This window comes from Oncorhynchus gorbuscha, linkage group LG10 (assembly GCF_021184085.1).
Source record: "Oncorhynchus gorbuscha isolate QuinsamMale2020 ecotype Even-year linkage group LG10, OgorEven_v1.0, whole genome shotgun sequence".
Classification (NCBI taxonomy): Eukaryota; Metazoa; Chordata; class Actinopteri; order Salmoniformes; family Salmonidae; genus Oncorhynchus; species Oncorhynchus gorbuscha.
The window spans coordinates 74776150-74792725 of NC_060182.1; the positions used below are offsets into that span (position 1 = coordinate 74776150).

The 16576-nt window shown below is 45.2% G+C and overlaps 1 protein-coding gene across 1 annotated transcript in view; it reads left to right on the forward strand.

Moving 5' to 3' along the window:
• Positions 1-16202, forward strand: part of LOC124046567 (gamma-aminobutyric acid receptor subunit beta-1-like) — a 67115-nt gene extending 50913 nt beyond the window's left edge. The window contains exons 7-10 of the mRNA XM_046367084.1: positions 1045-1179; positions 1425-1577; positions 15244-15497; positions 15670-16202. Of these exons, the coding sequence (XP_046223040.1) occupies positions 1045-1179; positions 1425-1577; positions 15244-15497; positions 15670-16044 (917 nt within the window). The 3' untranslated portion in view covers positions 16045-16202. The remainder of the gene's footprint in view (positions 1-1044; positions 1180-1424; positions 1578-15243; positions 15498-15669) is intronic.
• Positions 16203-16576: the final 374 nt, after the last annotated feature.

A 16576-nucleotide genomic window follows, 5' to 3' on the forward strand; every position in this document is an offset into this window, starting at 1 on the left:
CACAATATACTGTACAGTATCTGCAATATTAATGCCGATCTACCCTCTAAAAAATACAAATAAAAGAACAATCAAGACTAAGGTTACTGCTAGCGTGGATGTCATTATATATTTTTCATGTTATACCCCCACGGAAATAGCAGGTGCAAAGTTTCTAGCTGTGGGCATTCTGGTCCAGTTTCTGGCTGTGGGCATTTTGGTCCAGTTTCTGGCTGTGGGCATTCTGGTCCAGTTTCTGGCTGTGTGCAGTCTGGTCCAGTTTCTGGCTGTGTGCAGTCTGGTTCAGTTTCTGGCTGTGTGCAGTCTGGTCCTGTTTCTGGCTGTGTGCAGTCTGGTTCAGTTTCTGGCTGTGTGCAGTCTGGTTCAGTTTCTGGCTGTGTACAGTCTGGTCCTGTTTCTGGCTGTGTACAGTCTGGTCCAGTTTCTGGCACTGGGCAATCTGATCCAGTTTCTGGCACTGGGCAATCTGGTCCAGTTTCTGGCAGTGGGCAATCTGGTCCAGTTTCTGGCTGTGGCCACAGATACATGGGAACACATCTCCAGTGCTGCTGTGCTATTCTTTGTAGTCAACTGTCTCCATATTGGTCTACACATTTCTTTAGATGTCATTCTCCCATACTCTTATGGCATCAGGGGTGATGTGATAACCCAAGACCCTCACACATAAATTAAATGAATGGGAAAGAAAGACAAAACCACTGATTGAGTACAGGCAGTAATGATAAGCAACTAATTCCCTGAAATCCTGCGGTTCCCTTTAGATAAGCGGAGGAGTCTGACGGGAGAAAAAGCCAACCCAGTCCAATTAAGTTTGCCTAATTACTGAAAGGCCAATAACTGACTGTTTCATTCATTTTCCAACTAAGACCAGGCAAAGAGAAGTGTTAGAAAAAGACTTGAGCCACCGCTTCAGACAAGTAAACTCTCAATGACACAGGTTTCGGCCTGTTCATGTTGAATGACGTTCCATTCTGTTAGATTCTCAGCTGGGTACACTGGCCGTCTGTCCATTTTAGATGATGTAACAGTCTCTCCCTCTCGCAGATGGGTACACCACTGATGACATCGAGTTCTACTGGAAAGGTGATAATTCAGTGACTGGGGTGGAGAACATCGAACTGCCCCAATTCTCTATAATAGACTACCACATCCAATCCACAAAAGCAGTGTTTGCTACAGGTAACAATCTGATTACTAACCCTTACAAGAGTGTATTATTAATTAAAGTTTCTGATGTTCCACTTAAGAGTGTCTAACGTTAGAGAGTGTGGCAGATTGTAACTGCCACATAAGCACCGGGTAGAAGTTCTCTCAGGCACAGAAAATAGGATAATCTTACCCCTAAATGCTAAACTGACCTTAGTTCAGCGTCTAGTGGGAAACTTCATCCTACTCCGACGTGAAAACTGTGTTTGGTCTCCCAGGCTCCTACCCGAGGCTCTCTCTGAGTTTTAAGCTGAAGAGGAACATTGGCTACTTCATCCTACAGACCTACATGCCCTCGACCCTGATCACCATCCTATCCTGGGTCTCCTTCTGGATCAACTATGACGCGTCTGCGGCCAGAGTCGCTTTAGGTCGGTGTCTTTGGGTTATTCTATGGGTTGTCCTTGTGGAGGGGTTCAATAAAGAGTCACGTCTGAATGTCTTTAGTAGCTTTGGGTTACCAGGTGTAGGCATGTGTTGTACTGCCTTCCAGGCAGGCAGAATGTGCCCCTTCACACAGCCGAGCAAATACTTCTAGTTATAGTGAGTCCCTCGACGGACAGTCCCCATGGCAGGGTGTACTTGCACACAGCCTCTTTGGTAGAGTGTATATTTACACACTTCCCTTCTTGGCAGAGTGTACCCTTACACAAAGCCCCCTAGGTAGAGTATACTTACACAGACACACACACACACACACACAGTTCCCCTTAGGCAGAGTGTACACCAAGGTTATTTTAGTAAACTGAAACTAAAAATAACAATAAATCATTTTGGCTACCTAGCTAATACGTATTCACAATGATTCCTAAATCATTGCTAAGAATAGTGAAAATGACTGCAGTTTCTACTGGCCATTGTTTTCAGGATGGTTGTATTGGTGCTATCTAGGTACCAAGATAAAGCTAGCTAGCTACCCCAGAAGTTGCGGTCGAACAAATAATGCTTTATTACCAACACGGTTTTGTAAACACAATGTTCGTGGCCAGTGTTTGATTGTTTGCAGACTTTTTTGTACAGCTTTTACAGTGCTACTGATAGTGGTGGTGGTGCTTGGCTTGCACGCGCAAATTCAAAACACACAACATTCTACAATCGAACTGGGTTATTTGACATGTCAAATGAAAAGCTTCTTTAACACATGAAGTAGTGTTATCGTCAAATAGTGTTATTTGACGTGTATCTTTTTTTGACATGCAAAAACCCAAACGGCGTTTCATAGTATGTTGTGAAGCTAATAGCAGGGACGCTATTACTGTAACTCCGGTAGGGCAACATCTGAACAATAGCGCACTTGGGAACGTTAGTTTGTACCGGTGCTCGACTAGTAAAGAAAGCCATCATCACCCACGACAGAGAACGGTTGATTGTCAAGGGCAATGAATTCCATTATCTTGCCGTTAATGGATTACCCCTTTGAGTGAAATGTTCTTACTCTTTCAAATGACTGCTCTACTTGTTGACTACTCGATCCACACAGCAGACATTGTGGGCTAGGTTCGGAATGCTGTGTTGTACGTATAGTGCAAGATTTTATGTGGCGTCATTATGTCATGTACCTACGTTATATAGGTATTCACGTCAGTTTTGACATCAGTTTTTGACATTGGCGTTAAACTAGACATCGGGCCGATACCGATGTTGGCATTTTTAGCTAATATCGTCCGATTCCGATATGTTCAGCGATTTATATTGTGCATCCTTAATTAATACCATTTAAATGTAGATGTTTTTTGCATTGGATATATTTACCATATCATATGGAGACAGAAACATTTTACCTTATCATAAGTAGACATAATTGCAAATAATTAAATTTTAAAAATGGTTATGAATTGAACTTTAATTAAATGAGTTGACTCTTCACATGGGATGATTTCACTGAACAACAAAAGAAAGAGAATATTGAATGATCCACAATGATCCATCGCATCTCCCAAAAACATTTTCAACATACATCTGTAAAATGATAGTCTAGACACTAAAGCTTTGGTCGTCCCTCTCTCAGGCTTCCATGTCTTCTCCCTGGACCTCCTCAATGTCCACTCTGAGGCCTCATCTTCGCTGTCACTTTCCAACCTTGTTGAGGATGGCTCGTTGTCGGGCTCAAAAGGCCTCAAATTTGCCCAGATGGCCACCAATTTTTCAACCCTTGTATTGGTCAGCCTGTTGCGTGCTTTGGTGTGTGTGTTCCCAAACACGGACCAGTTGCGCTCTGAAGCAGCTGATGTTGGTGGGATTTGGAGGACGATGTAGGCAACGGGAAAGAGCCTCAGATCCATAAAGTCCCTTCCACCAGGTGGCTGATGAGATATGTTGGCACGACTGCCATATTGCATCTCCATCCCAAAGCCCTTGCTTGGAAGTGTACATCGCCAGACTGCCAAGAACCTTGCCCTCATTCAGGCCAAGGTGGCGAGACACGGTAGTGATGACACCATAGGCCTTGTTGATCTCTGCACCAGACAGGATGCTCTTGCCAGCACACTTGGGGTCCAAAATGTACGCTGCTGCGTATATGGGCTTCAGGCAGAAATCTTCACGCTTTTTGATGCATTTCAGGACTACAGTTTCCTCTGCTTGGAGCAACAATGAAGTGGGCAGGGAAGTAAGAGAATAAATCCGTACATCTGCAAGCAGAGACTGAACATCTGACAGGATGGCAATTGTCTCCCTCAATCAGTGCAATAGCTACTGCTACAGGTTTCAGGAGTTTCAGGCTGCTTACTACTCTCTCTCAAAATGCATCATCCAGGAGGATCCTCTTGATGGGGCTGTTCATATCGGCAGACTGTGATATGTCCATTTCTTGGCGATACTCCTTCCCCTCTAGGAGACTGTCAAACAAGATGACAATACCACCCCAACGGGTGTTGCTGGGCAGCTTCAATGTGGTGCTCTTATTCTTCTCACTTTGCTTGGTGAGGTAGATTGCTGCTATAACTTGATGAACCTTCACATACCTAACCATTTCCTTGGCTCTCTTGTAGCGTGTATCCATTGTTTTCAGTGCCATGATGTCCTTGGAGAGCAGATTCAATACATGAGCAGCACAGCCAATGGGTGTGATGTGAGGTTAGGACTCCTCCATTTTAGACCAAGCAGCCTTCATGTTCGCAGCGTCGTCTGTGACCAGTGTAAATGCCTTCTGTGGTCCAAGGTCATTGATGACTGCCTTCAGCTCATCTGCAATGTAGAGACCGGTGTGTCTGTTGGCCCTTGTGTATGTGCTCTTGTAGAATACTGGTTGAGGGGTGGAGATGATGTAGTTAATTATTCCTTGCCAACAAACATTCGACCACCCATCAGAGATGATTGCAATACAGTCTGTTTTCTCTATGATTTGCTTGACCTTCACTTGAACTCTGTTGAATTCTGCATCCAGCAAATGAGTAGATAAAGCATGTCTGGTTGGGGGGGTGTATGCTGGGTGAAGAACATTCAGAAATCTCTTCCAATACACATTGCCTGTGAGCATCAGCGGTGAACCAGTTACATATACAGCTCGAGCAAGACATTCATCAGCATTTCTCTGACTACGTTCCTCCATTAAGTCAAAAAAACGTCTGATTCCAGGAGGACCATGAGCTCTTGTTATCGATAAGGTGTCTGATTCATAATTTTTCATCAAGTTGAGGGACTTTTGTCAGAGGTTGCTTGTTTTTAGCGCTGAGGGAACTTTATGCACTTGGCCAGATGATTCTGCATCCCTGTGGGATTCTTCACATATGATTTGGCACAGTATTTGCAAATGTACACAGCTTTTTCTTCTACATTAGCTGCAGTGAAATGTCTCCACACAACAGATAGTGCTTGTGGAATTTTCCTGTAAAGATTATTATTATTTTTTTAAATATATAATTCAATGTATAGATGGTTAGATTAAACAACTCCTTTGTAAGATAAATGTTATAAAATGGAACATGTATGGAATTAACACCTCAATTAGCAGGCTCAAGCAAGCTAAAACCCACATGGTAGCAAAAACTAACTAGCGGAAATTGTTAACAAGTTAGATATGATTTAAACACACTTTGCTGTAATAAAAATGTATGTATGTCATATAGAAAATATTCACCCCACCCAGTATTGTAATCAAAACTTACCAGAAAGCATGTAGTCCTTGGCTCAGACAGTGTAGTAGTGTGGGCTTAATAGCATCTCATTGGTGTGCAAGATCTTGAGAATCAGCTGTGGTGGAAAAAAGCACTGTGCATGCAGAGGGTTGCAATTCCATTGAATTGGGGATAGTTTAAACAAAATAACACAAGACCGAGAATTGCCTCGTGTATCCCGCAAAAAAAGTCGCTGTCGATATAAGCTAACCTTTTCGATGAATTGAAGCAAAATCCCAGGACGTTTCCGACCCTTTGCAACCCTACTTGTAGCGTCATTTTTTGTATTTGGTTTTTACATTTTAATTTAAACACTTTGCGATTATTCTGTATAATGAAAAGCGCGTTTACAAATGTAATAAATTATTATTATTATTTGTATCACCTTGTGCATTACTGCCCCACAGTGACATGAAGTGACCTCAAAAATCACAAAAACTATACAACACATACATGGCTCATAGTCTCCCAAGCATAGGTTTTTTTGTCCCTAAAACTGAAATGAAATCATATAAAAACTAAATAGAAATGTTTTTATTAAACTTGTCAATCAGATCTGAAAACTAACTGAAATATTAAAACGAACAGAAATAAAAACTAATCTAAAAACACAAAACTATAATAACCTTGGTGTACACTTACACACAGCACCCTAGGCGGTATGCATCCATGCACACGTACACAGTCTTAAGATAGACTGACACACACAGCCCCAAAGGCACAGTTAAGGGCTACCTATTCATCCTCCAAAGCACAGTGATTCTTTAGGTGCTTACTACCTCATCTAATATGGGGTTCCTTGCAGCCACGACATGGAGGTCAGAGATTAATCCTGAAATGCTCATTGTCATCAAGGTTGAGTGTACACACAAACACACACCCCTCAGCAGAGTGTGTCCTTGTGTCCTCACATGCATGGTTGCCCTACCCCTGAGGCAGTTTGTACCCTTACAAAACACACAGTGGACTAGCTACTGACTCATTTGGTGAGCATCAGTGATATAACCTGAGTTTAAGGTGAGAGCTGAAATGTACCAAAGCAAAGATGCAGAGAACGTTATCTGTGGAACAACTAAAGAATCAGTAAATAACATTTTGAGGCATTATAAGGGGGCGTTACCGTAGCTAGCGAAGAAACGGTTGCTAACTAACTGTAAAAGTGTAAATATTTCACGCCACAGTTATTAAGCTAGATAGAGCTACTGATGCTCCTATATTTTTGAGAAAAAATACCATAATGCTACTTCCGATCTTTGTTCCTGCCTACAAAAAGGGTGGCTCCAGTTTTGTTAACATTTTCCTGTTTGTGAAGTATCAACTTTCACAGGTTATTGGGTTTAAATAAAACAAATACAGCATACACAGACACTGCATTTGCTTTGAATGGTAAGTGGTTGCATTCTCCAAGTATTTCACACTCTTCTGTCAGCTTGTCTACTGTTTTTAGTGTGCATACTGGAAGGCTTACTGTTATCAATATGATGACACGCTTGGGGGTGTGCTTTACACAATGACGCATAGTAAACCCCAGATGCATATATATAAAATGCATGGATATACTTTTGTGTGTGTGTGTTTGTGTGTGTGTGTGTGTGTGTGTGTGTGTGTGTGTGTGTGTGTGTGTGTGTGTGTGTGTGTGTGTGTGTGTGTGTGTGTGTGTGTGTGTGTGTGTGTGTGTGTGTGTGTGTGTGTGTGTGTGTGTGTGTGTGTGTGTGTGTGTGTGTGTGTAGTTGAAGTCGGAAGTTTACATACACATAGGTTGGAGTCATTAAAACTCATTTTTCAACCTCTCCACAATTTTCTTGTTAACAAACTATAGTTTTGGCAAGTCGGTTAGGACATCTACTTTGTGCATGACACATGCCTTTAAACAGCTTGGAAAATTCCAGAAACTTGTCATGGCTTTAGAAGCTTTTGATAAGCTAATTGACATCATTTGAGTCAATTGGAGGTGTACATGTGGATGTTTTTCAAGGCCTACCTTCAAACTAAGTGCCTCTTTGCTTGACATCATGGGAAAATCAAATGAAATCAGCCTAGACCTCAGAAAACAATTGTAGACCTCCACAAGTCTGGTTCATCCTTGGGAGCAATTTCCAAATGCCTGAAGGTACCACGTTCATCTGTACTAACAATAGTACGCAAATATAAACACCATGGGACCACGCAGCCGTCATACCACTCAGGAGGGAGACACGTTCTGTCCCCTAGAGATGAATGTACTCTGGTACCAAAAGTGCAAATCAATCCCAGAACAACAGCAAAGGACTTTGTGAAGATGCTGGAGGAAACCGGTACAAAGTATCTATATCCACAGTAAAACGAGTCCTATATCGACACAACCTGAAAGGCTGCTCAGCAAGGAAGAAGCCACTGCTCCAAAACTGCCAATAAAAAGCCAGACTATGGTTTGCAACTGCACATGGGGACAAAGATTGTATTTTTTGGAGAAATGTCCTCTGGTCTGATGAGTCAATAATATAACTTTTTGGCCATAATGACAATCGTTATGATTGGAGGAAAAAGAGGGAGGCTTGCAAGCTGAAGAACACCATCCCAACTGTGAAGCACGGGGGTGGCAGCATCACAGACAACACTGCTACTCCTACTGCTCTCTCTTCGTCCGCCCACGTGTTCTCGCACACCCCGAGAGCTTCTGGTCAGCGGGGTGGTGGCACCGGGATCCTCATCTCTCCCAAGTGGTCATTCTCTCTTTCTCCCCTTACCCATCTGTCTATCGCCTCCTTTGAATTCCATGCTGTCAGTTACCAGCCCTTTCAAGCTTAACATCCTTATCATTTATCGCCCTCCAGGTTCCCTCGGCGAGTTCATCAATGAGCTTGATGCCTTGATAAGCTCCTTTCCTGAGGACGGCTCACCTCTCACAGTTCTGGGCGACTTTAACCTCCCCACGTCTACCTTTGACTCATTCCTCTCTGCCTCCTTCTTTCCACTCCTCTCCTCTTTTGACCTCACCCTCTCACCTTCCCCCTTACTCACAAGGCAGGCAATATGCTCGACCTCATCTTTACTAGATGCTGTTCTTCCACTAACCTCATTGCAACTCCCTCCAAGTCTCCGACCACTACCTTGTATCCTTTTCCCTCTCGCTCTCATCCAACACCTCCCACACTGCCCCTACTCGGATGGTATCACGCCGTCCCAACCTTCGCTCCCTCTCCCCCGCTACTCTGTCCTCTTCCATCCTATCATCTCTTCCCTCTGCTCAAACCTTCTCCAACCTATCTCCTGATTCTGCCTCCTCAACCCTCCTCCCTCTCTGCATCCTTTGACTCTCTATGTCCCCTATCCTCCAGGCCGGCTCGGTCCTCCCCTCCCGCTCCGTGGCTCGACGACTCATTGCGAGCTCACAGAACAGGGCTCCGGGCAGCCGAGCGGAAATGGAGGAAAACTCGCCTCCCTGCGGACCTGGCATCCTTTCACTCTCTCCTCTCTACATTTTCCTCCTCTGTCTCTGCTGCTAAAGCCACTTTCTACCACTCTAAATTCCAAGCATCTGCCTCTAACCCTAGGAAGCTCTTTGCCACCTTCTCCTCCCTCCTGAATCCCCCCCCTCCTCCCTCTCTGCAGATGACTTCGTCAACCATTTTGAAAAGAAGGTCGATGACATCCGATCCTCGTTTGCTAAGTCAAACGACACCGCTGGTTCTGCTCACACTGCCCTACCCTGTGCTCTGACCTCTTTCTCCCTCTCTCTCCAGATGAAATCTCGCGTCTTGTGACGGCCGGCCGCCCAACAACCTGCCCGCTTGACCCTATCCCCTCCTCTCTTCTCCAGACCATTTCCGGAGACCTTCTCCCTTACCTCACCTCGCTCATCAACTCATCCCTGACCGCTGGCTACGTCCCTTCCATCTTCAAGAGAGCGAGAGTTGCACCCCTTCTGAAAAAACCTACACTCGATCCCTCCGATGTCAACAACTACAGACCAGTATCCCTTCTTTCTTTTCTCTCCAAAACTCTTGAACGTGCCGTCCTTGGCCAGCTCTCCCGCTATCTCTCTCTGAATGACCTTCTTGATCCAAATCAGTCAGGTTTCAAGACTAGTCATTCAACTGAGACTGCTCTCCTCTGTATCACGGAGGCGCTCCGCACTGCTAAAGCTAACTCTCTCTCCTCTGCTCATCCTTCTAGACTCTGCTCGATACTGTGAACCATCAGATCCTCCTCTCCACCCTCTCCGACATCTCCGGCGCGGCCCACGCTTGGATTGCATCCTACCTGACAGGTCGCTCCTACCAGGTGGCGTGGCGAGAATCTGTCTCCTCACCACGCGCTCTCACCACTGGTGTCCCCCAGGGCTCTGTTCTAGGCCCTCTCCTATTCTCGCTATACACCAAGTCACTTGGCTCTGTCATAACCTCACATGGTCTCTCCTATCATTGCTATGCAGACGACACACAATTAATCTTCTCCTTTCCCTCTTCCCTCTTCTAGAATTTCTAAGCAAACAGCTGGAGGCAGGGCTTTCTCCTATAGAGCTCCATTTTTATGGAACGGTCTGCCTACCCATGTCAGAGACGCAAACTCGGTCTCAACCTTTAAGTCTTTACTGAAGACTCATCTCTTCAGTGGGTCATATGATTGAGTGTAGTCTGGCCCAGGAGTGGGAAGGTGAACGGAAAGGCTCTGGAGCAACGAACCGCCCTTGCTGTCTCTGCCTGGCCGGTTCCCCTTTTTCCACTGGGATTCTCTGCCTCTAACCCTGTTACGGGGGCTGAGTCACTGGCTTGCTGGGGCTCTCTCGTGCCGTCCCTGGGGGGGATGCATCACCTGGGTGGGTTGATTCACTGTTGTGGTCGGCCTGTCTGGTTCCCCCCCACCCCTTGGGTTGTACCGTGTCGGAGATCTTTGTGGGCTATACTCGGCCTTGTCTCAGGATGGTAAGTTGGTGGTTGAAGATTTCCCTCTAGTGGTGTGGGGGCTGTGCTTTGGCAAAGTGGGTGGGGTTATATCCTTCCTGTTTGGCCCTGTCCGGGGTGTCCTCGGATGGGGCCACAGTGTCTCCTGACCCCTCCTGTCTCAGCCTCCAGTATTTATGCTGCAGTAGTTTATGTGTCGGGGGGCTAGGGTCAGTTTGTTTATCTGTACTTCTCCTGTCCTATTCGGTGTCCTGTGTAAATCTAAGTGTGCGTTCTCTAATTCTCTCTTCTCTCCTCTCTCGGAGGACCTGAGCCCTAGAACCATGCCCCAGGACTACCTGACATGATGACTCCTTGCTGTCCCCAGTCCACCTGGCCATGCTGCTGCTCCAGTAACTCTAGGACCATGTCCCAGGACTACCTGACATGAGGACTCCTTGCTGTCCCCAGTCCACCTGGCCATGCTCCTGCTCAGTTTCAACTGTTCTGCCTTACTACATGCTGGTCATTTATGAACATTTGAACATCTTGGCCATTCTGTTATAATCTCCACCTGGCACAGCCAGAAGAGGACTGGCCACCCCACATATGCTCTCTCTAATTCTCTCTTTCTTTCTCTCTCTCGGAGGACCTGAGCCCTAGGACCGTGCCCCAGGACTACCTGACATGATGGCTCCTTGCTGTCCCCAGTCCATCTGACTGTGCTGCTGCTCCAGTTTCAACTGTTCTGCCTTATTATTATTTGACCATGCTGGTCATTTATGAACATTTGAACATCTTGGTCATGTTCTGTTATAATCTCTACCCGGCACAGCCAGAAGAGGACTGGCTAGCCCGGTTCCTCTCTAGGTTTCTTCCTAGGTTTTGGCCTTTCTAGGGAGTTTTTCCTAGCCACCGTGCTTTTACACCTGCATTGTTTGCTGTTTGGGGTTTTAGGCAGGGTTTCTGTACAGCACTTTGAGATATCAGCTGATGTACGAAGGGCTATATAAATAAATTTGATTTGATTTTGATTTGATGACCAGGTGGCGAATCGCATCTCTGCATGTCTGGCAGACAAATCAGTGTGGATGACAGATCACCACCTCAAGCTGAACCTCGGCAAGACGGAGCTGCTCTTCCTCCCGGGGAAGGACTGCCCGTTCCATGATCTCGCCATCACGGTTGACAACTCCATTGTGTCCTCCACCCAGAGCGCTAAGAACCTTGGCGTGATCCTGGACAACACCCTGTCGTTCTCAACTAACTTCAAGGCGGTGGCCCGTTCCTGTAGGTTCATGCTCTACAACATCCGCAGAGTACGACCCTGCCTCACACAGGAAGCGGCGCAGGTCCTAATCCAGGCACTTGTCATCTCCCGTCTGGATTACTGCAACTCGCTGTTGGCTGGGCTCCCTGCCTGTGCCATTAAACCCCTACAACTCATCCAGAATGCCGTAGCCCGTCTGGTGTTCAACCTTCCCAAGTTCTCTCACGTCACCCCGCTCCTCCGCTCTCTCCACTGGCTTCCAGTTGAAGCTCGCATCCGCTACAAGACCATGGTGCTTGCCTACGGAGCTGTGAGGGGAACGGCACCTCAGTACCTCCAGGCTCTGATCAGGCCCTACACCCAAACAAGGGCACTGCGTTCATCCACCTCTGGCCTGCTCGCCTCCCTACCACTGAGGAAGTACAGTTCCCGCTCAGACCAGTCAAAACTGTTCGCTGCTCTGGCCCCCCCAATGGTGGAACAAACTCCCTCACGACGCCAGGACAGCGGAGTCAATCACCACCTTCCGGAGACACCTGAAACCCCACCTCTTTAAGGAATACCTAGGATAGGATAAGTAATCCCTCTCACCCCCCCCCCTTTAAGATTTAGATGCACTATTGTAAAGTGACTGTTCCACTGGATGTCATAAGGTGAATGCACCAATTTGTAAGTCGCTCTGGATAAGAGCGTCTGCTAAATGACTTAAATGTAAATGTAATGTTGTGGGGGTGCTTTGCTGCAGGAGGGACTGGTGCACTTCACAATATAGATGGCATCATGAGGTAGAAAAATTATGTGGATATATTGAAGCAACATCTCAAAACATCAGTCAGGAAGTTAAAGCTTGGTCGCAAATGGGTCTTCCAAATGGACAATGACACCAAGCATACTTCCAAAGTTGTGGCAAAATGGCTTAAGGACAACAAAGTCAAGGTATTGGAGTGGCCATCACAAAGCCCTGACCTCAATCCCATTGAAAATTTGTGGGCATAACTGAAAAAGCATGTGTGAGCAAGGAGGCCTACAAACCTGACTCAGTTACACCAGCTCCGTCAGGAGGAATGGGCCAAAATTCACCCAACTTATTGTGGGAAGCTTGTGGAAGGCTACCCAAAACATTTGACCCAAGTTATATAATTGAAAGGACATGCTACCAAATACTAATTGAGTGTATGTAAACTTCTGACCCACTGGGAATGTGATGAAAGAATGTGATCATTCTCTCTACTATTATTCTGACATTTCACCTTCTTAAAATAAAGTGGGGATCCTAACTGACCTACGACAGGGAATTTGTACTAGGATTAAATGTCAGGAATTGTGAAAAACTGAGTTTAAATGTAGTTGACTAAGGTGTATGTACCTTCTGACTTCAAGTGTGTGTGTGTGATATATATATATGTATGTATATATATATATATATATGTGTGTGCACCCTTTCAAATGAGTGGATATGGCTATTTCAGCTACACCCATTGCTGACAGGTGTATAAAATCGATTAACACAGTAATCTCCATATACAAACATTGGCCTTAATGAAGAGCTCAGTGACTTTTCAATGTGGCACTGTCTTAGGAAGCCACCTTTCCAACAAGACAGTTTGTCAACTTTTTGCCCTGCAAGAGCTGGCCCGTTCAAATGTAAGTGCTGTTGTTTTGAAGTGGAAACGTCTAGGTGCAACAACGGCTCAGCCGCAAAGTGGTAGGCCACACAAGGTCACAGAACGGGACCGCTGAGTCCTGAAGCATGCAACGCTTGAAAATTGTTTGTCCTCGGTTACAACACTCACTACGGAGTTCCAAACTGCCTCTGGAACCAATGTTAGCACAAGAACTGTTCGTCAGGAGCTTCATGAAATGGGTTTCCATGGCCAAGCAGCCACACACAAGCCTAAGATCACCATGCACAATGCTAAGAGTCGGCTGGACTCTGGAGTAGTGGAAACACATTCTCTGGAGTAATGAATCACACTTCACCATCTGGCAGTCTGACAGACTAATCTGGGTTTGACGGATGCCAGAAGAACGCTACCAAATTACAGACTATAAAGTTTGGTGGTGGAGGAATAATGGTATGGGGCTGTTTTTCATGGTTTGGGCTAGGCCTCTTAGTTCCGGTGAAGGGAAATCTTAACGGATAACGCTACCTGCCCGAATGCATAGGGGCAACTGTAAAGATTGGTGGATGAGGAATAATGGTCTGGGGTTGTTTTTCATGTGAAGAGAAATCTTAACGCTACAGCATACAAGGACATTCTAGACGATTCTGTGCTTCCAACTTTGTGGTAACAGTTTGGGGAAGGGCCTTTCCTGTTTCAATGCCCCCGTGCACAAAGTGAGGTCCATACAGAAATGGTTTGTTGAGATCGACGTGGAAGAACTTGACTGGCCTGCACAGAGCCAGGAACACAACTCCATCGACCACCTTTGTGGTGAATTGGAATGCCGACTGCAAGCCAAGCCTAATCACCCAACATCAGTGCCCGACTTCACTAATGCTTTTGTGGCTGAATGGAAGCAAGTCCCCGCAACGATGTTTCAACATCTAGTGGAATGCCTTCCCATAAGAGTGGAGGCTGTTATAGCAGCAAAGGGGAACCAACTCCATATTAATGCCGATGATTTTTGAATGATATGTTGGACGAGCAGATGTCCACATACTTTTGGTCATGTAGTGTACCTGCAAAAATGTGGCATTTTGTCCTTTAAGTATATAATGTGGAACTGATTGTGCATGGCTGATTATAATATGAGTTTGTTTCTTACTTTACATGTTACTCTTACATGAGTCTCACGCCTAAGTGAGTAATATACATAATTGTATACAGTTCATACATGTAGCCTACATGGGTGTAGATAGTTTTGTAAACCAAAGTCTAACAAATCTATTAGTCTTATATGTTGATGTCGTTATTTTGATCGAACAGTTTTGTGTAGACCAAACATTGTATGTATAGACTAAAACAATGCCTAAACGAACAGTGATCTTCCATCTTGTGATCCCAGTTCACATATCTAACGCAGTAACGCAGGGCACATTTTTACATCCATCTGTTTGTATGAAGTGAGCAGTTGTGAGATGAGGTGAAGTGTATGAGCAGTGAGTGATTGGAATGCCTGTGTGCTGAGCCATGTTGAGTTGGGTCAGCTTGTTCTTGTTAACTCCCAAGAGTCAGTGTCACAGTGAATGTAACATTGTGGCTGAGTGACAACTTCACACCAATGCACTATCTAGTTGTGCATTGCTCTTCTGAGAACTGTCTCACTTGAATACAATATAACACTGTTCTGGATCTATGCTTGTCCAGTGTTTTCGCCTGGAGCTCAGAGGTGTCATGCATGTGACGGGCACTGATGGCAACTGTCATTTGGCATTTTCACAGGTAAATGTGAATAAGGTATGTATCAGGTCAACGTAGGTAACATATTGGTATGCACTACCTTCAGATCGAAGAAATTGTTTTTTCCCCCCTTGTTCCCACACCTTGGTTTAATACAGAGACAATAATATGAGTAAATTATTAGCATTCTGACCTTGTTCCCCATACAGAAGTCCATGCATTTAGAATGCAGCTTGGGACTGGATTGAATTATCGAGCTCATCAAGTCATGTAGAGGTCTCTTCCACATCCTTGTTTCTATGATACCCAGAAGTCTCCCATTTCTTAGGGCACGTGTCTTGAAAGACAAAAGCCTGTGCACCGTGTATAGGAGCTTAAGATCCCTCATCTAAACCTTAAACTAACCATGACTCTGAGCCATTCCTTCCTTTCCCTTCCTCCCCCAGGCATAACCACTGTGCTGACCATGACCACCATCAACACCCACTTGAGAGAGACTTTACCCAAAATCCCCTACGTCAAAGCTATAGACATCTACCTGATGGGCTGCTTCGTGTTCGTCTTCCTCGCTCTGCTGGAGTACGCCTTTGTCAACTACATCTTCTTTGGACGGGGGCCTCACTTGCAGAAAAAGGTGGCAGAGAAAGCAGCTCAAACCAATAATGAAAATAAGAACCGATTGGAGAGTAACAAAGTGCAGGTAGGAGTGGGGGGTCTTGCGTTTCGTATTCAAAGTCTCTGGCATATGAAAATCAACAAAAAAGACGAGTTGGCATAAATGTTTTCCAAACTTCAAATGATCAAAGCTCATGGTCTGTTGTGTTCTGTAATATATTGTGACCTCACTTCCTTGTCCCAATCTCCCTCACCAGGTGGACGCCCACGGCAATATCCTCCTGACCAATCTGGAGATCCGTAACGAGATGGGCGGGATGGGTGGCATGGCCGGGATGACCGGGGCTGAAATGATAGGGGCTCTCAACGACCCGCGGGCCACCATGTTCTCCTACGACAGCGCCAGCATACAGTACCGTAAGCCCATGGCCAGCCGAGACCTGTACGGTCGACCAGCCCTCGACCGGCCAGTCGGCCACAAGAAGAGTCGTTTGAGGAGGAGAGCATCGCAGCTCAAAGTCAAGATCCCTGACCTGACGGACGTCAACGCCATAGACAAGTGGTCCCGTGTCATCTTCCCTATCGCCTTCACCTTCTTCAACCTGGTCTACTGGCTGTACTACGTCCACTAGGGTGCGTGGCTATTCCCGCTAGAGGTTTGTTTAGCTAGCTAGGTTCTTGTACAGCAAGGGTAAAAGAGAGGGGAGTTAAATTCTGCCCAGTTTGTATGACTTCTGTTTGAGGAATGCGAGGTGAAGCGGATGTCTTTTCAATGTAAATACAATTTATTATATGATATAAATAAATAAATCTATATATATATATATATATATATATATATATATATATATATATATATATATATATATAAGAGAAGTGTAATTTAATAAATTCTCTCACCTTTTTGCTGTATTTATCCGTACAAAATAGAAATAGTGAAAATTAGTACAGAATTAAGAGGCGGTGAAGTTGTTCACCTGCATTTGTAAGTCTGAACTTTGTGCCAAAAATTGACTTTGGTGACTTCATTGTTACTCTTAGGCTGCAACTGCATTTTATTTATTAAGAAATCCTGTTCTCACCTTATTTCCTCTCAGCCTCTGCATGTGGTCCGTAACAGAACTTTTATTTGCTTCTAAAGAGAAAAACAACATTGCGAAATCT